Raw genomic sequence first — 24,944 nt, 5'->3', positions numbered from 1 at the left:
AATAAATAAATAATCGCGATTAAAAATACTCGCAAGATTTTCGCGCAAATCGTACATTAATCAACAGTCGTGGTTGTAAAATAATTGAGAAAAATCATGGGGTCTCTCGAATGCGAACGCGGCGAACTTTTCGCGGTCGTTGATATCCCGAGGAACCGCGCGGCGATTCCGGCGGATATCATCTACGGGGAGGGTTAGGTCGCGCGCGCCGAACCCGCGGTGGTGAAAAGGGGTGAGGGGGCGACGAGTTAGGGCAACAAGAAGCGGCGCGTCTTGCATCGGAACAAGCGGCTCTCCCCAAAGTAGAAAGCAAGGAAAGGGGTAGTTCGCGGTCCGCGAGCGTTGGTTGGAGCGGCGCGGGACAAGCGTCGGGGGTGGCGAGGGCGAGAGCGAGAAAGGGGTGGCAAAGAGAGAGAGAGAGAGAGAAAACGAACGAACCGGCTCGTACGCGCGCGAGGAATGGGGAGAGCGTAGTGACGGCGGAGAAACCGAAGGGAGAGTAGGGAAAGGAAGGAGGATTGGAGATCGCGCACATGTGCGAGAGAGCGAGACGGAGCGCAAGAGGGAAGAAAGAGAGAGAGAGAGACGCGCCGAGACCGCTTGAGAAACGAAGAGATTGGGGAGGGGGAGCATGTGAGGTTTAAGGAGCGAGAGGGGTGGAAATCTTAGGAGGGGCGCCTAACGTCACGGCGCATTCACTCACCGGCCGTCGCCGACGCCGCTCTGTGTGCCGCACACGCAACCCGCACGACACGGTCAGTTCTCTCTCAGCCACCCCCTCGCGCGACACACACGCGTGCTCCTCTCTCACATCCGGTGCAAGTCTCTCTCTCTCTCTCTCTCTCGTTTGCCGCGAGAGACACGACTCTCTCCTCCGGCACATCTCAACCCTCTCCGTTGTGTGAATTCCCTCCGGTGTCCCACAAGCGACTTCGTGAAAGCCAGTGTTTACCCGGCCGCGCGCGGTGTTTACCAGAGATACACGCGACGAGAAATAGCGCGGGATACCCATCTCGTTTACAAGTGCTCGCGATTGTTTTGGTGCGGTGTTTCCCGCGTAATGTAACGAGTTATATTACGCACGCGTTGTGTGCGTTTACATATGTGCCGAAATATAATTTTGGAAAAATCTCGGACGCATATGAACCGGCCGCCGCCGGTAGTTTTTCTTCGTGCGCTTTGGTGATATCTCCCTTATCGCGGCCTGCACGGTGGGTGACAGTGAGGAATCAGCTGATCGCTTTAGGAGCGCTTACCCTTACCTGGTTCTCCGCTAGATTTTCCCTCTCTTTTTCCCATCGTCATTTTTTTTATTTTTTACAACGATATTGTGGGTGTTATCGCTGATTGGTGTTTGGCTATGTGGTATTAATTGATTATTATGATTTTTTCGTAATGTGATTTCTCGATATTTTGTTTAATTACAATTAAACAAAATATAGTAACCAAGACAAGTAAGAAAGAAATTTTTTTTCTTTGTTTTCCCTCGTTTGTTCTTTCCTTTTCATTGATTCGTCCTCCTTTGACACACAATAGAGATGTTTTGCCGTGTTTCTCCGGAGATTCACAGTCTTCCCGCGCAAGATTCCTGCGTCGTAAATCGACGCCTTGTGCGTGACTCTTTAGTCGAAAATTTTGTGAAAATGTTTTGAGATTTCGAAGACGAAGATTACAAAGTGAGCTGAGTGCCGATAGCGTTCGATCCTAGTGAGCATTTCCAGATTGTCAGTGGCGCAAGTACAGCGTAGAACACGCGAGCGCGATTGTGCATTCCTCTTGTATCTTTAATATTGAGATTTCATTCTCCCTCGATAAAAGTTCTCTCTAGTAGCAAAAAAAAAGAGAAAAATCTACGAACACGCGAGCTGATGATTTCGATTAATCTCAAGATGATGTCCTGGAAGGACCAGATTTTTCGTAGATTTTACTACCTCTACTGAATCGAATGATTCTAATTGGGAAAGAGAGACGAATCCCTCGCATTGATGAAGAGGATTGTGTTCTACACACGAGAAGGAATCGAACTCGTGAGATCCAATCGTAGATCTGTGAGAGAGCTCGATCAGATCACTCAAGCGAGACCGGTGCTTTAACCTTCAACTAGCAGCATCCATTGTTCGGAGATTTGTGTGATGATCATCTCTAAACCTCATTGCATGTCTGGTATTTATGATTGCGAGCTTTACGAATCGATTTTGAATTGACGTCTATAATGCTCTGTATCTGTAAATTTTTTAATTTATGCCAAGTTTTTTTTTCTATCAAATATAATATATACGAGTTCTAATAAAAAAAAAAGAACGGAATTAAAGATGGTTAATATACGTAATAAACTAACAACAGATTTTACGCGGTTATCTAGCGTAGTCAACAAACGTTTGCATGCTTTAATCGAGTGCATATAGAATTTATGTTCCCCGCGATTTGTGTCGATCATATTTTGTCATTTTAGTCGCATATTACATTTTTGTCAGATTCTACAAAAAATAAAACTAACTGATCTTTGATATTAAAACATTACAATAAAATATATTCAAAAATATTCAAAATTATAACTTTATAAAATTGTAAAAGAATCAACATGATGTTTTTGAGTTTAGAGAATATAAAGAGATACAAAAAAATGACTCTGAAGGAAAAGTTTTAAAAATGTTTTACGAAAAAAAATGGAAAAGTACAATACTTATTACATATGAATCAATGCTACATATGTATTTTAAAGAACACAACTTATTCTCTAATTTTTATCAGTAACAAAAGTTTCTCTCTCTGACACGTACTTAATTTTCTTCTTGTTTTGCCAAATATTATAGTCGCAAATAATGATTCGCGCCTAGAAATCATAATGATACCATACAGGAAATTATCTTCTTATTATATATCTCCTGGATATCAAAGGTTGAAGGTTGGAGCACGTGCTTTATTTCGTTAATGGAGCAGAAAATTGCATGTATTTTTTATTCTAAAATCTTAACCTTTCATTACTCGTCGTGATTGTTTACGTATCGTTACGTATCGCCATTAATACTCGTCTTTTTCGACATACACATATGTCTGGCGAAGTTTAGTTTGCGATGTATCGTTACTGATTAATAGTTGGCGCGCGACGCGAAAAATAAAAATGGAAGCTGAAGCTCGAGCTTCGAAAAAAGGAGATATAGAGTAGATGTAAATCTGCGCTTTTTCCGAACACGTGCTAGTTCGACAACAAACTTGTGGAGTTTTCGACGGCGCACAGTGACGTATTCCGGTCCGGCGGTTCCCTGGGATACGCTTCAAATCGAGCCAAAAAAAGAGAAAGAGAAAAATGTTCTCCAATCTCCTGATTTGTCATCAAAGTGATCGAGACGCGGCTGCACATTTTAACACCTCTCTTACGCTCTTACGTCGTCGAAGTATGTAAAAGGGTAGTGGGTCGAAAAGCGCGAGTTCGATTATTTGATTTTGTCGCGTGACACACATTGAACTTGTCGTTGTTCTCGTTTGTACTCTGTTACTGTTCGATGTTTTTCTCGCATTCGCCTACCTCGCCTATCTCTTTCACAGGAGCGATTGTTTACAATCGTAAGTGAGCTGTCAGCTAACAGTTAATTATGCGATGCCGAGTAGAGTGCTCCTTTATTAATTGCTTATTTAACGCCGATGACGTTGACAGCGAGTTGGACGCAAACCCGAGTGAAATTCCTCTATTCTAATCGATATATCGATTTTATTTTTCGAGATTTTCTCATCGCGACACACTATCAAGCATATATTTGTTTCACGTAGAATCTTTTTCGAACACAAATTGAGCGAAGGAGGATTCTTCTATTTCGCATGCGGCGCGCTCGTGTTTCTTCCCTCTTCTCCAGCAATTTTATTATTTTTATCGTTATTGAATATATGTTAATATAATTGCATCCGGGGATGATTTATCGAGTGCCTTGTATCTGATTGTTTTTCTTTCGTTTTAACAAGATGCGATTTACAATCACATATGTGCGTGAATGACGTAACGTTGAAGAGCTGCGTGCGTTTGTTCGCTTTGGATCACGTCTACGTATGTGTGCCACCTTTTTTGCATTAAAAAAATTATGTGTTTTAATTATAAAATAAACGCATAAACGAATACGCGAACGTTATGTCATTCGTTGCGTTGTTTTGATTTGTGTCAGGTACAGATGACTATAGAGCAACGCGCGGAGGCTTAAGGGTCATTCATTGCATTAGAATTGCGTGCGTCTACCCGTATGTTAAATAGTGTATTTTATTGACGTAGAGAGGGGAAGAAGTGGATGTGCACACGAGCTAATTAAAAATGCATTTGCAATTTCGTTAAGTATAGTTTGCGTTATTGGACATATTATCGACCTAATTTATAAAATTATATCCAGGGTGCGTTAATAAAGAGAATAACGCGCGAAAATCCTGCTTGTAGGTGTAACGTGCATTTCCTCGACGAAGTTTACGAATTGTTGTAATTTAACGGATGATTGATAAAGACGAGTTACTCTCAGATAAGTGTCTTCTAATAACGTCTTCCAATAATTTCAAGGACTGGATGGTAGAATGTCAGTCAATGACGAAAATAAAAAAATACGTACGATATATTTGATTAATCTTTTTAAGAAAGAATCGTAGAGTTTATTTTCGTTGATGCCGTTTCGTTTTGGTTGACACTTCTCGCGTGGGTGTCTCTCTTTCTCTCTCTCTCTCTCGATACGATTGATATAACTTTCGAATCCGCAAAGTGATCGCTCATGTGATTTCGCGTGTCAACTCGGAAAATTTCTCTCGGAACAAATTGAATAGTGGCCGACTCCCTAGAAAATTGATCATACGGCCGCCAATCTTTTCCCTTTTCCGCGAGATTATCCCCTTCTTATCAGGCGCAAAATTATTCATAGCTAAACAGTCGCTGAAGCGATCCGTCGCTGTTAAATACCGAGAAAGGAAGTGAATCAATGCCCGAAATACGACTCGAGAATAATTATTATCAACGTTCGACCAGATGAATAATTAACGCGAGTGCTGTTCTTGGGAACGTCACGTATCCGATGATTATCTATCCGGATAACAATAATCCCAACTTGCCGCATAACGCAATAATTTACAATCTTTGTAAAATTATTCGCTCCCAATACGAGCATTAACTTTTCTCAAAGATGTGCAGTTTTGTATGAGATTTCAGAAATTTGAATTGGACTTTTGCAGCACACGCATCTTTGCGCGTTTATTCAATCTTTACTTGATAAAATATTTTTACGCAGATATAAAAGATTTTTAAAAGGAAATGTCCTTTTTTTATGACAATTATAAAAGGAAAATGGAAACGCTCCTAAAATTCTGTTCTTAATTTCGTTGGAATGCTGTTGAATAAATGGAGAAGTGTGATACACAAGTGGAAAATGTGATCCAAGCTGTAAATTGCTGATTTATTCGTACAAAAATTTGATTTGACGCATTTGTAATATCTCAAAAAACAAGGTATTATAAAAATTATCGAATAATTCGACTTGTGAGTGTCGGAACGACCGCACATCGTCATCGTAAATGAACGCGTGTTAACTGGACAAATTTCCAACCAATACATCCGCGTCTCTGAATTATGAAACAAAATGGAATCCTTCGACATTTCGTGATCCTCATCTTATCTATCAACCTTTTCTATTTCCCCGATCCCTTTCCTTTGGACTCACAATGGGCGTGCTTTTTTTCACCGGTCACTTCACATTCTTGGATTTCAGGAGACCGGCAGGGTGCAAAATAGCGGAGCGGGGAAAGAAAAGAGGAAGAAGAACGAGGAGGGAGTTACCTGCGTACGTGCGTGGCCACATACGCGTGCATGGAAGAAGAAGGACCACGCAGGACCACGAAAACACGGCACGTGAGAGACCGGGGCGGAGCAAGGTGGCGGCTCTGTTAAGTCACCAACTTCCGGCGCTAGCGGCGGAAGAATGTCGAGCGTCGGGAATAGTCCTGACAGAATGGGTGTTCAATCCCTCTATTCCTTACGGTGGAACAATCATCAAGCCCACATACAACAGTTCTTCCAAGAACTGCTGCACGAAGAGAATCTGGTCGACGTGACCCTGATTTGTGCCGAGAGTAGCGTTAAGGCACACAAAGTCGTCCTCAGTGCCTGCAGGTAGAAAAAAATTATTCGTATACAAGTATGTGTTTATATTAATTTTTTTATATTATTTCCCCTTCCCCCCCTCTCTCTCTCTCTTTCTCTCTCTCTCTCTCTCTCTCTCTCTCTCTCTCTCTCTCTCTCTCTCTCTCCTCTCTCTCTCTCTCTCTCTCTCTCTCTCTCTCTCTCTCTCTCTGCTTTAACACGATTTTATTTCTAATACAAAATTTTATTTTTAAACATAAATAACTATAGATCATTTCTCTTGCATTTTCTTCTAAACTATGCATTCTTTCAAACTAACAATTGTTCAAAGATTAAAACGAGTAATTTGTGAGTAAATTTGTGAAATTTTTCGTGGCAATATGTTCTTTTGTTTAATATAGTAATACATATTGTAGAAACAATTGCATGTGTGTCTCAACTTATCTGAATATCTCTACAAAAGTCTTATCCCACTATAAGATTGGATAAACTTTCGCATTTCTGATCTTACAAAGCAAATTTTTTAATTATAGTAAAATATTTTTAACAAAGTTATAGAGAGATAGACTTATATTCAAAATGTATTAACATTACGTTTATATGATAAAAAATATTTTATACATATTTAAATGCGAAATGCACATATGCTTATCTGCTGCAGTAAAAAAAATAAAATGTAATAAACGAGTGAAGAAAGACATTTATTTTTAGCAAGAAAATTAAAAATAATGATAACATGTCTTACCTTTTTAGTGAACAAATTGAAGAAAGAAAAAATTTATGGAACGCGCGCGCGTATTACAGTTGTATCAAAATTGAATAGATTTCTTCATTCTTTTAATGGTTAGTAAATTATACTATTTTTAATTCGTTTCCAAATTTTTTCCATTTTTATAGGTAAGTCGGACATGCTATTATACTTATTACTTCACTATATTTTTTGCTTATGCAAAGATTAGTTTTTACAGACGTTTCTCTTATACATTTTTCTCTCTCTCTCTTTCTCTCTCTCCCTCTCTCTCTCTTTCTCTTTATACAGTTTTTATAATAATGATTCTTCATTATAAGCACCCCTTAATATCCCTTTACTATTTTCTCTGATTTAATACTTAATTTAATATATATTAATATGTATATGAACTATTTTTAAATTAAGTAATTTAAATTGATGTGAGAAATTTAACCTTAATGAATGAAAAAAATTAAATAACTTAAATCAATGTTACTGTTTTATTTGTATTCCTAATAGAACAGTAAAATCAATATTGCAACGGCGATTTTTATATTTGATGGGACTTTTATGGTGTTGAAATATAAAAAGAAAAATTTTTTCACACAACAGATTCTCTCTGACAATGAGACCGACAGTGTGCGCGCGACTCATATCATTACAAGTAAAATATCATTAAAAAAAAGTAATACTATTGCATAGAATAAGAAATATATTGGCTCGACGGCGATGACTTACAGCTTTCTAACTGATTCGCCTTCGCCTCTATATCTCGTGACAATAACTTCCTATATTATTTACTTCTCTGAATACGGTTCCTTGCACATTAATTGAAAACGATCGGTCGAGAGAGTTTTATCGATCTTGACAAAAGTGTACAAGTGTGTCTTACCAAAAAAAAAAAAGTCTGAAACCGAGAGTAGTATTCATGTTTTCGCGCGGGCGAGTCTTTCTCTTATTAGTGAAAAAAATGGTTCCTAGTCGCTCCTTCGTGGTTTACGCGCCGCGTCACCATCTTACACCGCAATGCTCTTTCTCGCTTCGCGCCCGGGACGTGTGACGTAAAGTTGACAACGAGCGAAAGTCTTGTACCATCTGATTGATTCGCTGTCGCTCGATCCGGAGAAGTAAACGCTAATCCTTGCGGTGGCTTTTTGCCCGCGGTTTCTGGCCGACCGTTTCTGTCTTACTGAGCGAGGACACGCAACGTTTCTTCGCCATGCGATGCATGTAAACGTTACAAGTAGCGCGATGCGAAAGTTTCGTGAACGATTGCGCGCCGTAACGTTTAATTAACCGTAAATCGATCTTGTGCAGAGAGAATATAGTTTCTTTGCGCGCGACAAAATGATTCCGCAAAAGTAAAATTTCGAAATATATATCCAAGTGGAATTTTAATCACACGGAGGCTTGATTCTTATATGTTGCAGTCCTTTCTTCCAAAAGATATTCGCGGAGAATCCATGCAAACATCCCGTGATTGTGCTGAAGGATTTTTCGAATCATGAATTGTCCACGCTGATCGACTTTATGTACGGCGGCGAGGTGAAGATCGCCCAGGAGGAGCTGCCGGGTCTGATGAAAGCCGCTGAATGTCTACAAGTGCGCGGTCTATCGTCGTCGGAACCTAGGTTGGTGTCGGAGGAACCCAGGCCGTCGTCATCCTCGTCGACGCTCCTGGAGTTTACCACGCCGGAGGACGCGCGACACGACACTCCGGAGGAGGACGACAACACGTTGGAGAACGCGAGGGAGATCAAGCCCACGCTGTTCCTACAAACGAGGGACCATCCTAAATCGCATATTGGCCATATGAATTACAGGTATCCGCGAGAGTTGTAGCTCACCACTGATGCCGCGTCGAAAGCAGGCACGTCCGCGCCGACGTTCCGGAGAACCGCAGGATCTGAGCATACGCTCGAGTCCGCCGGCCAGTTTGAGTCCGTGCTTGCCAAACGTTTTAAATCTCAGTGGTAACCAGCACCAGGCGCAGCAACAACAGTTGCAGCTTCAGCAGTCTCAGTATCCTCAGCAACAAATGATGAATAGGAATGATCAGCAACAACTGATGAATGCTCAACAAAATCAGCAGCATCAGCAAGAGGATATAGCGGAGAATCTCTCGATGAAGAAATCCGTATCGCCGAGCGGACTGGACCAACACCGTGTGAAGACAGAGGGTAGCGAAGCGACGAGCAGTCCGAGGGGTTCGCCGCTTACGGGGACTAGTCTACTGCATCCAGAGGGTTCCATACAAGACATAGCGGCGGCGGTCGCCACCGTGATACCGTCGATATCTCTGTCGCAATCGCATCCTCCCGAGTACCTGACAAGCCTCAATCAGCTAGCGAGCCAATGGCTGCCCGGGCAAAGTCCACTGCCGCCGCCACCTTCGCAGAGTCATCATCCGCGTGAAGACAGTCCTCACGGGTCCGGGAGGTCGCTTCCGTATCAGCAACAGCAGCAACAGGAATCGGCAATAGTGTCACGACGTCCGTCCATGGCGATGTTTCCATTGGACGGCGTCACTCTCGGCGGTGGACTCTTCTCTCACGCCGGCACGTACGACAGGGCACTCGCGGACTCGTTTCTCACGGATAATTTCAAGCAGGAGGCGTTGCAGAACATTTTCGGTGCTCCAAATCTCGCTCCACCTCCCAAGAAAACGAAAAAGCATCGGAGCGAAAGCGACGGAACGCCACGTAGATGGAACGATCACAATAGCCGCGCACTCGCGGTGAACAGGCCGAAGGGGCAGCACAGTGCGCCGCGAGGAGGACCGCCGAGATCGTGGACAAATAACGAACTTACGTTAGCTCTGCAGCATGTCTGGGAGAAGAAGCTTACCACGTCTCAAGCCAGTCGTCTGTTCGGCATTCCCTATAACAGCCTGCTGATGTATGTGCGCGGCAAGTACGGGAAGAGTCTCAAGTTGGAACAACTGCGTAAAAACTGTACCGGCGGCAACACTCCCGAGATTATGAACAACAACAACATCAAGCCCGTCCAGCAATCGGCGCAGATAAGCCATGCGTTCGCCGGCCTGTCGTTGCAACATCCAGGTGACAACAGCTTCGCCCATCGTCCTTTGATCGGCGGCAACATGCCGCAACCGCAGAGCTTCTATCCCGCCGAGTACGCCGCCGCGCCCTATCCCTTGGCGGTGAATATGGTGCATCTGTTACCTCCAAGTGAGCAGAAAACTTTCGAATCGTCCGCGAACTCGAGCGGCGACGGAAGTGGATGTCTAGGCGGTGGTGGAGACGGCAACGGTGGCGGCGATCTGACGAACTCGCAAACCAGCGAAACACCGTCGCCCATAGTCGATCATCATCATCATCAGGAGTCGTCGTCGTCGTCGTCGATGCAGCAGCCCTCGCAGTCGGCGCCCCCGTTGCTGAAGCAGAACGGTTCGGATTAGAATTAAGTAGAGTACCATTTGGATATATGGCTATGGTGTACGAGGTATGTGTTGATGTTTGATGCGACAATTGATTTGTTATATACCTTTGCTCGCGAGGACTGGCGGATGGTCGATTAGCAATTTCGGTTACGAATGACGTACGTATACATATTTATATACTGATGCAGAAAAATCCGCGAGTGCGCGCCGCGAGCGCGAATACAATAGATCTTGGACGTAACTTCCCAGATGTTTTGGCCAAAGTTATCGCGATACGTACTTGCGTATTTGTGAATCTAAAAGATTATATCCATTTTTAATACACTCCCTCATACTCGGAAACGAAGCTGATCGATTCGATAAGTTTGGATGCAACGACATGTCTAGCTAGAATTCGAGAAGTTCATTTATAGACGGGAAAGAAACAGTTTTACGTTTTCTCGCAACCGATTGGGTTAATTAATATCGCGATAATTAATCGAGCGACTCCCTCCGTGAAGCTCCTTATCGCAGGTATGCGGGGTATATATAGGTTTACACGCGCGTAATTCTCACACTATCCTTCACAAGACTGACTTTTACCAACCGACTCGCAGCTCTCCCGAGGGTGACACCCTCGACGAACATTCGAGCTTTTGCTCGAATCCACGCTTAAGCGGCATTAATTGCTCTCCGCTCTCGTTTCTGTGCTTGACATTGTTTTGGGTTTCGTTTTTTTTTTTCTTCGTCGGGCTGGATATACACGTGAGATTTCTGCCGCTGTCAAAATCGCTGTCCTTGATAGCGAAATTCTCGGCGAACGCAGTTTAGAAGCTGAGCGTCCCAACGAGCATCTTGACTCATCTATTCGATAGTTTTACTATCGAATAAATAGTTAAAAGTGACTATCAATCGCACATCTCGTTAAATGATTGCAGAACGAGTTGTCGGAAGTGTATCTTGATAATGAGATTCTCGAGTGTACATCCTCCCTTCGATGTTAAAATGGACGATGTTCATTCGTTCGCGTTCGGATTCAGTCGCAAATTCACCGGACGGTATCGTCTTGCATTATGCGTCGATTTTTTCGAGAAGAACGTCGCGAATCGTTGGACCTTTTCGCGCGAACGAAATGACATCGAGAAATTTTGCCGACGCGATCGAGAAAACTTTCGCATCACTGCTATACGAAATAGTTCCTGCTGCAAAAGCGCATCATATACCAAATAGTATTGCGAACGGTTACGTAAAATATATATATAATGTCTGTGCTGAATGGACTTACGATCATTGTCGATATTAATCCGAGCATCTCAAACGGGAAGTGACGATCATATTCGCGATAGATACTGAAATTGTAGGAGACGAAATTCTTTTTTGTTATGGTAAGACGTATGACGATATTATGTTGGAAAACTCGTTTTAATTTAGCTTTGACTTGAGAGATTGAAATCAATTAAACAGATTTCAATCTTTCTTAATGAACAATGCAATTCTGTTTGATAATATTAAGTCTTTTGATCTTATTCTTGCACTGTGGGGGTTATATATATATATTTGAAATTTTAAAAATACATTATTATTATAAGTTAATTGGTTAAGTTGATTTATTTTTATGAATTCAGTCATAATTATACATATTATATACATATATATACACATATGTCTATACATATTATACATATATGTATATGGCTGAATTACAACAGTGATGATTCGGTGGGCATATTTATATGAGCGTGTAATCAGACTGTTTTGTCTTACTAAAGTAAACTAAATTGTAATGTTTAGTTGAGTATGCAAGTTTTGGCAATGATTTTTCGAGATAGAATTATCCATTGTTGAAAAATTTCGTTCTAAAATTTAAAATTAAAAATATAAGAATATAAGAATTCTAAATTAAAAACATACATAAAAATATTAAAATATTTCTCATAAAAGAATATAAAAAAATGATTACATTTAATTTTTTGGTAAATTATGATTAATTTAATTTTTGTACATTGGATTTTCTTTTAAATTTAGTGAATGTGTGTTTATTTTCGTTTAATTATATAAATTAGCTTTAGTTATATTAGTTTTTATTTTTTGATTGAAATGCATTGATCATTGATGCACGCTTAAATCGAGCTTTTCAAAAATGTACTCGAATTAAGTAGACGACATTATCGGCACAAGAAAATTGATTGATCACGTCACTTTCACGCGAGTTGTCTGCCAATTTTTTGTCTATTTATTTCTACGAGGAAAAAAAAATGTTGCCGAATTTCCCGTGAACGCGGGCGTGGATTACGCGAAAACAGCAAACTTGCCAAGATTTCCCGTTTGTCAATCCCCGAGAGCCTGATCAGCGCTATTGTTCTCGATGCGCATAATTTTTAGGGATTTAATGCGTTCACCCTCTCCCGCCCCTTCCCTTTTTCTTCCCCTGTAACACGTTACGTCTGTAAATAATATTTTTAATTGTTGACTGTTTTTTATTTCGCGTTGACCTACGCGAATCGTTTACGGAAATCGGTGTTTGTGTTTTCCGCGATGTGTGTTACGCGTTTTTAGAAATCTGACGACTCGCAAATGATTGAAAAATCTGTTGAAAAACGACTCGTCGCGAACTGACAGTCTGATGAGGAACGAGGCAAGCACGTGCGATCGCTAATCTTGGCGAAATGCCGGAACGCGAAATGCTTCTTAAAAAAGAAAAAAAAAAGAAAAATTAAGCATGGCGGTATAATTACTCGATGATACGGACACGGAAGAGAAAAAGTGTTCGCGTGTCCGTAGCACCGAAAGTTGAACTTGCCGAAATTACGCTGGTTCGAATATCCGAAAGCAAGGGAGGAAAGGACGAAAGATATATAGGAAAGATAGAAGAAGAAAGATATATGGAGCAAACACAAATTCTTAATCGTAGACCACAATTTCACAATATTTCGACAACCAGACGGAAGCGCAGGGTAACTAACACATCAGGGATAGCCACAGACAAATCTACGATAGATAAAGAAAATGCTACATATTAAATTGTAAAGATAATGGTAAATTATTAAGTAATGTTATAATAACAATACGATTATTTCGTTAAAGAGATAAAGGAGAAAAGAAATCGAGAAAAGAGAAGAGAAATGAGAAATGATGAGGAATGAAGATATATAAGAATAGGAAAAGATAAGAAGATAGAATCATATGATAGGGTCGATTATGTCACCCTTTATTATCTAGAAAGAAATAAGATAAGATATATTATGAAAAAATAATAATAGTAATATTAAATAATAATAATAAAATAGCAACTTAAGTAGCGCATAAACGACGGAGGGAGCGTATGAAGAGGGTTTGAAATAAAGAAACGGATAGAGACCACAGCGTTTTTCGGACCCCGCACCCCCCGGACAACAGCCTGTACAATACAAACTGATATTATTATTGACTATTAATATTATATATTATATATACAGGGTGTTTCAAAAGAGTTTATAACTGCTCCAGCGGGCTGTACTATCGTCGCGCTTAGAATCATTTCTTGTTGCAAATCTCTTTTTTCCGCAATAATATATATTATACATATTATATTATATTATATTGTACATATTATATTATATTATATACTTTTTCCATTTTTCTTTACACGCGAACGGTATACATCGATTCGCATTAAAAGTTTACATTTTTGCACATTAAAAGTGTATCAATTTACATAAACATATGTATAGCTAATGAGATATTTATTCGCAATTGTTCAACAACATATAAGCCTTGAAAAGCACACGACGCATTTCAACGCTTATAATGTCTGTTTGCACTTTGACAAATCATCAATGATAGTATCAAATATATATCTAATTGAATTCGCTAACATCTTTAAATCGATCATTAAATCTAGAACAATGATCGACAGAAATATTTTTTCTCTTTCTCTTGTTTCTTTCAATTTTTGCAATTTTTTTTCAAAAGCGGGTTTATAGTAGCTTTCTTATTTCCATTAGATAATTTTGTTTCAATTTTGATTCAAATCCGAACACCGTGAAACGACGATCGAGAAACAGACGTACAGGATAGTACAGCCACATTGAAAATGGTTTTAACAATTTTTTATCCACTCTGTTGACGAAAGGAGAAATAGAGACATAGGATTACTGTCTTGACTGCATACAGTTACGGCATAAGTTACGGTTTTAGCATACAGTTGAGCAATGACTGCACGTATGCGTGTGAATGTGCATGCAAGAGGTGCATAAATATTACAAATATATACATAACATATATATATATATATTTGTGATAGATACTATGTGCAGAATTCAGTATTATTTTGCAGGTGATTGAGAGAAGAAACGATCGGTTCGTTTCTTTTTTCAATTAACATTTCGTTGTTTGTAGACCCCCTTCCTCTTCCTTAGAACATTAAACATACGAGAACTTTTGCCTCTGATTGCGATGTTCATCGTCTTTCGCCTTCTCGCGAAAAGCGACGCGCAAAGCTTCAAAGGAGGGAGAAGATGAGATGATTCTAATGTGCGTGAGAAAGAGAGAGAGAGAGAGAGAGAGAGAGAGAGATGTATGAAAGAGAGAGGGTGAGAAAGAGAGCGAGGAAACATATACAGGCACAGAGAAAAAGGAGCATTATCATTGTCGCATAGGGTGCGGATAGAGAGACGCGTATCGATTGGTTTCTTTATTAATACGAAAGAATAGATACTACGCTTTATCACATACGTTAGTTGAATTTAAACGAACGCATTGACTCATTTGCGTTGTGATGCTGTGTTAAGAGCGATATACATACATTAAGCAATATATATTAAACGGATACACATTAGACAGTTGCACAAACGAACGATGAATGCGAAAGAGAGTCTGAAGCAAGTTTGGGTAAAATTGTTTGTATTGTTTATTCGCTGGGTTTATATGTGTCAGGCTGGAGATAAGATATTCCAGCGTCAGTAATGATGATATATAGTAATGATATATCTTATTATAATTAATTTTGCATTAAACTATGTTATTTAAATGTGTCGTGATAGACACACGTGCACAAAGGAAAAAAACAGAGAGTATTATCTATTGTATCCGAATGTGTTGGAATCGCATACTTCGTTGGACGTTTTATAAATAACGCTGCATCATTGTTTTCATTATCTAGGGTGTTAGAAAAGAGGGTTCGAGACTTATAGGAGAGCGCATGTAGTATTCATTCAAAAGAAGCTCCCGCTTCTGACGAGATCGATTTTTCAAACCGTTCAGCATCTCTTACTCGGTTTAATGTAGTGTGAGTAGTTCATGTTTTAAAAACAACAAACAAATTCGAGTTCCGTTTTTTCTACATTTGTTAATTTAGAGATATCTAATTTTATATATATCTCGGTCTTTTTTATAAATCGCCGTCCTGCGAAAGGACAGCGTTTTATAAAATGGTTGAGCTTTTTATCAAATGAATATTAACATAGGCACAGGTGTGACGAATGGGACAAAATGTTTTTTTTTTCTTTGGGACTCCGATCACAATAAAGTCACCAGTTTTAAGTTCCTACAATACGAGGATGACTATAATACGACTTTCTACTGAATAAAAAGAAAACAGAAGTGGTATTATTTTACTTGTTGCGTAAGAGAAAGTAATGGACGGAGAAAAAAGAGAAAGGTAGAGAGGCAGAGTGAACAGGAAAATGAAAAAAATGAGAGAGAGAGAGAGAGAGAGAGAGAGAGAGAGAATGTGTGTATGTGTATGTGTGTATGACAGTGAGAAAGAAGGAGATGTACGTCTCCTCAAAATATTATTTTTAATTTTGTGTAATCTACAATTGTACATAAGATCAGAGATGAACGCGCTGTCGATTATTTATGCGTAATATATAGGTATACATACTTATATATACATATATTATATACATATACGTATATTTATCGATAACTGTGCGTCGCGACGAAATATTGTTCTTCGGATACAATCTTTAATCGGATGAGGAAAGAAAGTGAGGCGAGAAGTAAGACACAAATGACGAAGTAGGCGAGCACATTGTAAGGATACGCGATTTCTGTGTCGCGGTTACATCGTCGAAAGAAAAAAGGCAAAAAATGCAAAATGCGTTAAAAAAAACTCAAGATTATCGCAAAAAAAAAAAAAATACGTAAACGTAATTGACGTATCATTCGCGATCAACATTTGACGTTTGACGTCCGGTCTTTCGATAATCGCGGATGTTCCCGCCTCGCGTACGAGTCGAATAGAAAGGTCGAAGTCTCTCGCTCGCGGTATTCGAGATGTTCGTAAGATGGCGGTAAAACGCGCTCTCTCGAACGAGAATCTCTCCCGGAACTTCCCTTCCGAGGGAGACGTACCAACCAACGGCACACGGCTTACTTAATAAAGGCTCGGAGTTACCGGTAGCCCGTATGCGAACTCGCGTTTTCCGTGTGTGTTATCCCGCACAAGAAGAATCTATCTCTCTATCCTCTCCCCGGATGACTCTTCCGCGTCTCGCAATCCCCCTTCGCGTTTTATTATTTTCCATTCGATTCGTAAAGCGAATCTCGATGTCGCCGACACAGAAATCGCCGTTTCGAATCTCATCAAAGACTTCATATTGTATAAAGAAAACAGAAACCGGAAACGAAACAGATGAAATAGTTACTTGCATCGGTTGTGCTGTCACCGTAGTTCCTAAATCGCCCTAGCCTCGCCCCGAGCGCATGAATAAAATAATGTAGGAATGAATGAGCGCATGAATGAAGATGTAAGCTAGAGAGTTGTTATCTCGTAGTACGGTAAATGCGAATAGCGCGCGCTTTTTACGCTTTTCTTTTTTTTTTAAATCACTTCTAGCGATATCCTGATTATCGACTTTATTTTTGTACGGTGGATTGTAACAAAATCAATCGATTTTTTCATCTCTCGATATAAAATCGTTCTTATTTATTTATGATGTATTGATTTATTGATTTTTGTATATAGCAATATTTATTTTTGATATTTTTTAAATATTAATTTAATAAAATTGATACATAATTATTTATTATTACTTTGTGTCACAGTAATAATATAGTGCGTCTCCTGTCGGTTAATTAATCAATTTTGGACTCCTCTTTTTAATTTTCGCCGACAATTATACGAGTTCTTAGATATTATTATTTTAGGAACTTTTCGCGTGTGGCAAACACTTATTTTGTTTAACAAGATAAAGAATGAAGGATTCGAGACATGATTTTAAGAGAAATTTTTATCTTAATATACAGAAAAGCACGCTGTATAACAATTAACGTCATAATTTTGATAATTAATCATGTAGCTTTTAATATATGTATGTAAATACACTTAAAACCGATGAATATCGCATTCGGCACGTAAGGATTAAAAAAAGGGAAGAACAAAGACTGATTTCTTACCTCGTGCTTTTAGGCACGATTTAAGTAAAAGCGTCTGTCATACGCGAATTAACGTGTCGGGAGAACGCTTTTAGCTTAAAGCCGTCTTTCGAAAAAGCGTGGTATAACCAACGTAAAGGGCGACGCGCTTGTACATCACTATATATATCATTTCTCGTATAAGAAGTGGAATATGTAGATCGTATTTTACCATACGACGAAAGAGAAATAAGTGTGTGGAGGAAAGATCGGGAAAGTGTATGAGGGAGAGAGAGAGAGAGAGAGAGAGGGAAAAAGAAGTAGCGCAATAGTACAATGGTGCATGTAAGAATCGTGAATAACGGAATGGAATGTGACAACTAACTGAATCTCTGTATGACATATATGAATGAGACATATGGAGAAGGAGCGAGAGGGAGAATGAAAGAAAAAAAAAGAGAGAGAGAGAGAGACAGATCTCGGTTACGGAGCGAAAGCGCAGCACATCGCAGATTATACGATATAACGATATATTTATACTAATTACACAATTGTACCATAAACGATTATAATACTACTTATTACATTATACAGAGCCGCCGCCACCAAGTATATATATTTTTTACAGGTTTACATTGTATTACAGTTTATAAAGTTTGATATACAATAAAAAGGGAACGATTACCTAAGCGCAGCGCGCGCCCGCGGCGGCAGCCGGCGTGTCATCCCGTCTATTTATAAGGGGGTGGGAAACACAAGAGAAAGCGGATGAGCGATTAGCGGCCGCCGCGGCGCGCCCTGCGTCAACGCTATAACTACAATACTTCCGAGTGTTGGAGGAGATCGACGCCGCACCGAGAGAGGGTTGTCCGCGGGATCGCGGGGATGATATACTCTTGCGAGGACGAAAAGCTCGTCGTCGACAATATTATCCGAGCGATTAATTAAGCGACCGTTAATTTGAAGGCGCAAATTGTTTAACAAGGCAGAGATAACGGGGCTTGGGAAGTTTCCTTTTACGGAATGGACCGGGAGATTTTCTTTCTCGCGCGGGCTTAATTTCTTAAATTGAATCGGCGAAAATGTCACTGATCAAAGCACCGTTCATCAGCGATAACATATCGATTCCATTTAAGAAAGTGGAAGGAAGAGGGTGTATCTTGAAAAAAAACCTCCCTTCTTCGGGAGGGATGCTTTGACGCGATCGGGCCTCGAGCCTCTCCAACACTCGCGCCGATAATGAATAAATAAATGCTACATAACTTGTGATACGTTTACCGCTGGTTACTACAGAGACTTCCTAGCCGAGCCTACGACAGGCTCGGCACCACTAGTTCACTCACGCACACGACTCAACGTTTATACGGATTTATTATTACAGATTTATTGATTATAATCGAATTATTGCGTAACGGTAATTAGATGAGATAATTAAACGGAGAGGGACTACAAAATGTGAAAAAAAAAAAATAAAAAAAAAAAAACCAGAAACACAAGAGGTTTCTCAAAGCGAATCAATTTATGATGGTGTGAATGCGCACACGAGGCTAGGACGAGGCTAGCTACCTAAACCCCACGTTCATTCTTCGGACTAACATGAATACACACGTGAATTAAAATACACACATTCGTATACAGACACGAATACACACAATCCAATCGTATTCACTTCTAAACCTTAATAAAAATCTGTACATACCATTGCAACGCTCGTCATATTTTCTTCCGTCCTACAACTATTTCCAACATTATCTTTTATGCTATTTATATTTTCTTATATTATAATATATTATAATATATTTTTGTAAATAATAATTTAATATATTTCTTTTAATAATCATTTTTCCTAATGCGCTGTGAAGGGAAAATTCTGTATCTAGATATACGTATATGAAATATTTGTCGCGTGAACATTTTTCGGATTGATCGATCCGGCGAATCAGATCGATAGGGACTTTGTAAACCACGTAGGGATAATTTAAAGCTCTTTATGCTCACGCGCCGTCCTTAAAAACGCAGCCGATGGATCGCTAAATGGCCGATGCCTTCATTGTGTAGCCACGGGTAACCGGCTGTCACTCAGATTGATGAGCAGTCGAAACAGTTCGGAGCAAATTATTGTTATTCTGATTACATAATGAGCTGACGGAGGGGGTAGAAAAGGGAGATGGATCGACGACGCGATAGAAGACCAGAGTGCCTTTAGACGCTCTCGAGGGGGGGAAATGAAGGGCAGGAAAGACGAGAGAGGGTGTATAAGTTTAAAGAAAGGACGAAGGGAGGGAACGCGAATAGAGAGGAAGGAGAGAAGACTTAAAAGAGCCGAAAGAGGCAGAGAGAGAGAGAGAAAGACAGAAAAAAGGGAGAGTGAGAAAGATAGGTCGAATCTCTCTGAAGGAGTGGAAGCATAATTCCGAAGGGGCTTGAGCCAGGAAGGCCGGTTCCGCGAATTCGCGTAATCGATTCCATCATGTCGCGGACCACCCGGGCACGGTCCTAATAAATAAGTAATACGTCGGTTCAACCGGGAGAAAGATCGGGATTCCGGAAGGGAGACGCGGCCTCCGGGATGCATTATGTGTCGACAGTGTTATGTGCACTCTCTCCCTCTCTCTTTCTGGACTAGATATTTCGAAAACTATATCTGAGATTTTAAGGGCGCATTCCAGGGATTAAAATCAGAAAAAAGTTCCTATAAACGTGGATTCAAAAATGCTTTTTCTCCGAGTTGTAACCCCCTAAAGTTGGGAGAAAAAATTAAAAAATGTATTATAGCTCTCGTTGAAATTTTGCACAGCGTAATATGTAATTAGTAGTGAATATTCAATTTTTACGCGATTTTGACAATTTAATTCGATTTTGAGAGGAAGATGTAATTTTTATTTTTGGAATCGTATGTTTATAGGAAATCTTTTTCTTATTTTGACCCCTAGAATAGGCCCTTAAAATCTCTGCCATGGGTTTAGAAACACCCTGTATGTATGTATAAATATTTATCTTTCTCTCTGCATTCGCTCTTCGGATCTGTTTCAGACTGTTTGAAACGTGCACTACGCGCAGGAAACTTTCGAGTTATCATCTTGAACGCTGTTGAAACAATTAGTAGACTAGCCAGCTTTGAATACACGTACAAATGCGTGTTTCTAGACGAGTGCTGGCAGATAGGGTTGCAACCCTCATAAAACGAAATGGCTTCGTCGTCATATAAACTGTTAACTCTTAACTCGAACATGTCGCTGGGTATTTACTTTTTTTCTCTCTGTAATCTTATTAGTAATAGAAGAAATTGCAACGTCATGGACGTAGCCAAGGTGGGACAGGAAGGGGAGCACAGATAAGTAATTTAAACAAAGAAATGTATGCCCTGTAATGCAATTGACAAAATTCGACAAATAAAGCCAGAGTCCGATGTGTTCTGTATAATCAAAAACTATTTACAAAAGATTTACAATGCTTTATGAAAATGGAATAATCATTAAATACTTTTGTATAATAAAGAAGAAGAAAACTATAGAAGAAGTACTTGAAAGATTTTCTGAAGATCAACAAAGACTGGCTTTAGCAAAAATAATAAATATGAATTCTTATATAAAAATAACTGATAAAAAATGTGATTAGGCTTAATTTGATAAATCTTTGCCCTCTCCTAGATGAAATCTCGATGCCGCCCATGTATAACGTATTAAAGAAATTGGATCGGTATTTTTATCGGCGACGATTGCGCGATTTAATGAAACGATAATTGATAAAGATCTGTGAAAAATTTTTGTTCAAATACTTGAATTTGTTACAAGATAATTTTCATATTTCGGACCGATATGCGTTACTCAACGGAAATATGGGGATAACGTCCTGCAAGAGGACGAAATCTGAGAGAGCGATGTGACATATCACCCGCGCGTGTATTCTCTCGAATTTCTACGGTCTTTGCAACACTTTGCTCTCGAACTATTTTGAAGATACCTATAAATACGTGTGCATGCCGCGCGCAATATACGACAAGTGCTCCCGCAGACGGCAAACATGCCGTATCTGGCCTGTCGCTTAAATAAAATTGGTCTCATCGGCGAGAAATTATTAACCGCGACCCATTACACATATACACGCACGTTCAAGGCCGTTCTCAAGAGGATGCAGCCTCGTGACGACGGAGGTTTAAATCAAATGTTTAATTACGCGAATAATGTTTATACGCGCGTGGACAAATTTTTAAGACAGTTCCAGCTGACTGAATGGAAAAGAGCCAAGTCGTTATTTCTGCTTTTACGTATAGGAATGTTTTTATTCTTTCTTGCCAAATAAATTTTATTAATGAATCTGTGACCGACTGGCTAAAATGTATTTATATCTAATGAATGAATGCTCCGCTTCCATTTATATTTTATATATGTTAAAAGTATATTTTTTATTATAAACCGGTTCTGAGAATTTTTAAGAGATCTAATAATAAGTTACAGACATAAAATTAATAATTGTTACAATGTATAATAATTCATAATAAATGTGATAATAGTAGTCGATAAAAAACATATTCATCAAATTTAAAAAGATTTAATTAATCAGCAAGATAAGAAAAAGTAAATTTGTAATTGGATATGATTGACATTGATATAAAATTTACATACATAATTGTGCACATACCTAATTTTTGATTTTTTAATAGCGAATATTTAGAGAAGATATTATTTTGTCTTGTAAGATCTCCTCCATATAACGTGTTTTAATATTCTGGAGCAAAAAATCTGCGTGATGAAAATTAAAAGTCACAAATTCGTCTCATTTTCAAGTCTTCGCTTTGATACAAGTTTCTACACAAAATTATTCCATTGCCCAAATTCGTGCTCCAACATTCGCTGCACGTTACATACGGACATGTTCTAAATAAGATCTAAGGTTGCCAATGTGACACCCGACACCCTTGAACACGTGTAACACTTGGAATATGTCGGCGAGTTCTCCGTCAGAACCAGTATTACGAGGTGGTGAACACCTAAAGCGGAATAGGTCTTCACCTCGCAGAGAGTAGGAAGGACGGAGGAGGAGAGCGAACTATTTGAGCAAGTTAAACTTGATACACAGGTGGATCATCGAAGCCGACATTCGAGGCTCTTCCAATCGACCGATGAAGCGAGGAATACGCATACTTTTTCAACTGAAAATTGTTCATATAGGTTACTTCAGTTTTTTTAGCTCGAGCCAATGAACTGATAAACGGATATGATAAGAATGAAATAATGCAAATTATATGAATTGGTAAATGATGCAAAAATATAAATTTCTTTTTCATCACGCAAGGTTTCACATTAATATTTTTATTGTATATAATATCGAAAAGTATTCGATGTATTTTACGAGTGCAGAAAAAAAGCAACAAATTAAGCGACTCGTGGAAACTCAATATTATTAAATAATTTATTTTAAGGACATTGTAAAATTGCTTACATGTGATATGTGGATGACTTTGGCAAAATTTATTAGTTTTACATATTTCATAATATTTTAATATTTTTTTTAATGAGAAACTATTTCGAAACTCGATCGAAAGATTAATCAATTTTGCTTTGGTTTGAGAAACACGTGCGAGATGTTCCAGACGGTGTTAAATTTAGAAATTTCGCACGACAGCATTAGTCACGGCGATCTTTGTTCCTCATTTTGCGGTTAGAAGTCTCGCATTTCGCTGTTTTCTAGTCTGCAGTGATCTTTAATTTTCGAGACCAATGATCGAAAAGTTCGCTCTCATTTCGATCTTGCTGTGATAATCGCATACAAGAAGCAAATCTAACGCGAATAATACTTTATTTAATAATTCCATTATTTTAATATTCTCGTCATTATTATAGAAGAACAGTTGAAGAAAATCGAGGCTACGCGGCCTTATGAGAGCAATTATTATAATTACGCTGCTCAATTAATTCTATACATACGAACGATGAATACAATAGAAATTTATGAAAATAAATTAATGATAATTTCGTACACATTATTTTCACGTGAGAAAAAACTTGTCAAAAATTTCTTTAAAAAGAATTTATTATAATAATATTGATTATAACATTATAATTATTATAATTACAAGTATTTATTATAATAATATTTATTATAAAATTTATTATACGTTATGTGTGATACTATTTTTAAGAATCATGCATTTTAACGTAATGTGATATTTTTTATATATGTTGCTCGTGAATATATTTTTTATTTCACGCAGAATCGACTAGCGGGGCAGCATAGGGCTGTGCATTCGATGGAAATTTATGCGTGAGACCCGCCTCTCTCTCTCTCTCTCTCTGCTCGTAGAAGCCGAGAGAATTCGGTCGATGTATATACAGACGCCAAGTCTCGCAAACCCCATCTGGGCCCTTTACGAGCATCCGATTGCCTCCCTTTCGTCGACAACGAGAATCGTAGGTTGTTGGGTATATAGGAACCACCAATATACCAGAGTGTGTGTGTGCGCGTGCGCTTGTGCATGTGTGATCTTCGAAACTTTTAAAATAGATCTAAAACTAATCAACCTGACGGAACAGACCCTCGGACCGTAGCTAACATATGAACGATCTCGTTTATTTCGCGTGTGCGTTGCCCTTTATAATTAGATATATAATTAATACAATAAAATAAAAATGGGCGAGATATCTAATATAGAGATGTAAAATAAGTTAACTAGAAATTATCTTATATTATAGAGGAAGAATTTTTTACAATATAATTATTGTAGCGGAAAAAAAAATTCCTCAGCAAAGGAAAAAAAAATAGAGAAAGTCGGTGTCTGATATTTTCTACGCTCGATGATAATCAGCAGTGCCTGCGGAAACAATGTTTCGTTAACTCGCGGTGACGAATTGCCCATTGACTTGTGACCCTGCGACAGAAATAAGAGAAATGTCCTCTCTCTTTCTCTCTATCGCAACTCTTTTTTTTTTTTTATTTTGACGTTTCGATAAGCAACGCCGTTTTTGGAAGTGAGCCCCGTTTGCATTACGAAGCGGCGTCCCGCGGGTCCGAACGGGCCCGCAAAAATGACTGCCAAAAAAGGCCCAACTTCATGAAGTCGAACCGTCACTCATCGCGGCCAATTGGCTTCCACAACGCAACAATGTAACGCGATGTGTGCATAACGATGCACCGCATACACAAGTATAAAAGGTGTTTGTGTGCGGCAGAGGTCGAACGATGCAGACACGTGGTGCGTATACGCATAATTCACATACATTTATTATATATATATATATATATATATATATATATATATACATATATACACATGTGAATGTCGTTGCACACCTCCTTCCCTTGCCGGGACCTACCCAGGAGTAAAGGTTTTACCGATGGCGTACGCCCATACGCACGTAGCATGTAGGCAGAGGTTCCCACACCGCAGGCCATGATTT

The 24,944-nt window shown here is 39.2% G+C and overlaps 1 protein-coding gene across 1 annotated transcript; it reads left to right on the top strand.

Annotated features, from left to right (window-relative positions):
- The first annotated feature begins 683 nt into the window (after positions 1-683).
- lov (BTB/POZ domain-containing jim lovell protein) lies at positions 684-19,254 on the top strand. The gene is given in 4 exon segments (XM_029305721.2): positions 684-755; positions 5,727-6,127; positions 8,258-8,648; positions 8,650-19,254. Coding segments are annotated over 3 exon segments (2,181 nt in total). The 5' UTR covers positions 684-755; positions 5,727-5,936; the 3' UTR covers positions 10,249-19,254.
- Positions 19,255-24,944: the final 5,690 nt, after the last annotated feature.

Source organism: Nylanderia fulva, unplaced genomic scaffold (assembly GCF_048542155.1).
Source record: "Nylanderia fulva isolate GAGA-0341 unplaced genomic scaffold, ASM4854215v1 Scaffold45, whole genome shotgun sequence".
NCBI lineage: Eukaryota > Metazoa > Arthropoda > Insecta > Hymenoptera > Formicidae > Nylanderia > Nylanderia fulva.
This window is presented reverse-complemented; position numbering and strand designations above follow the sequence as displayed.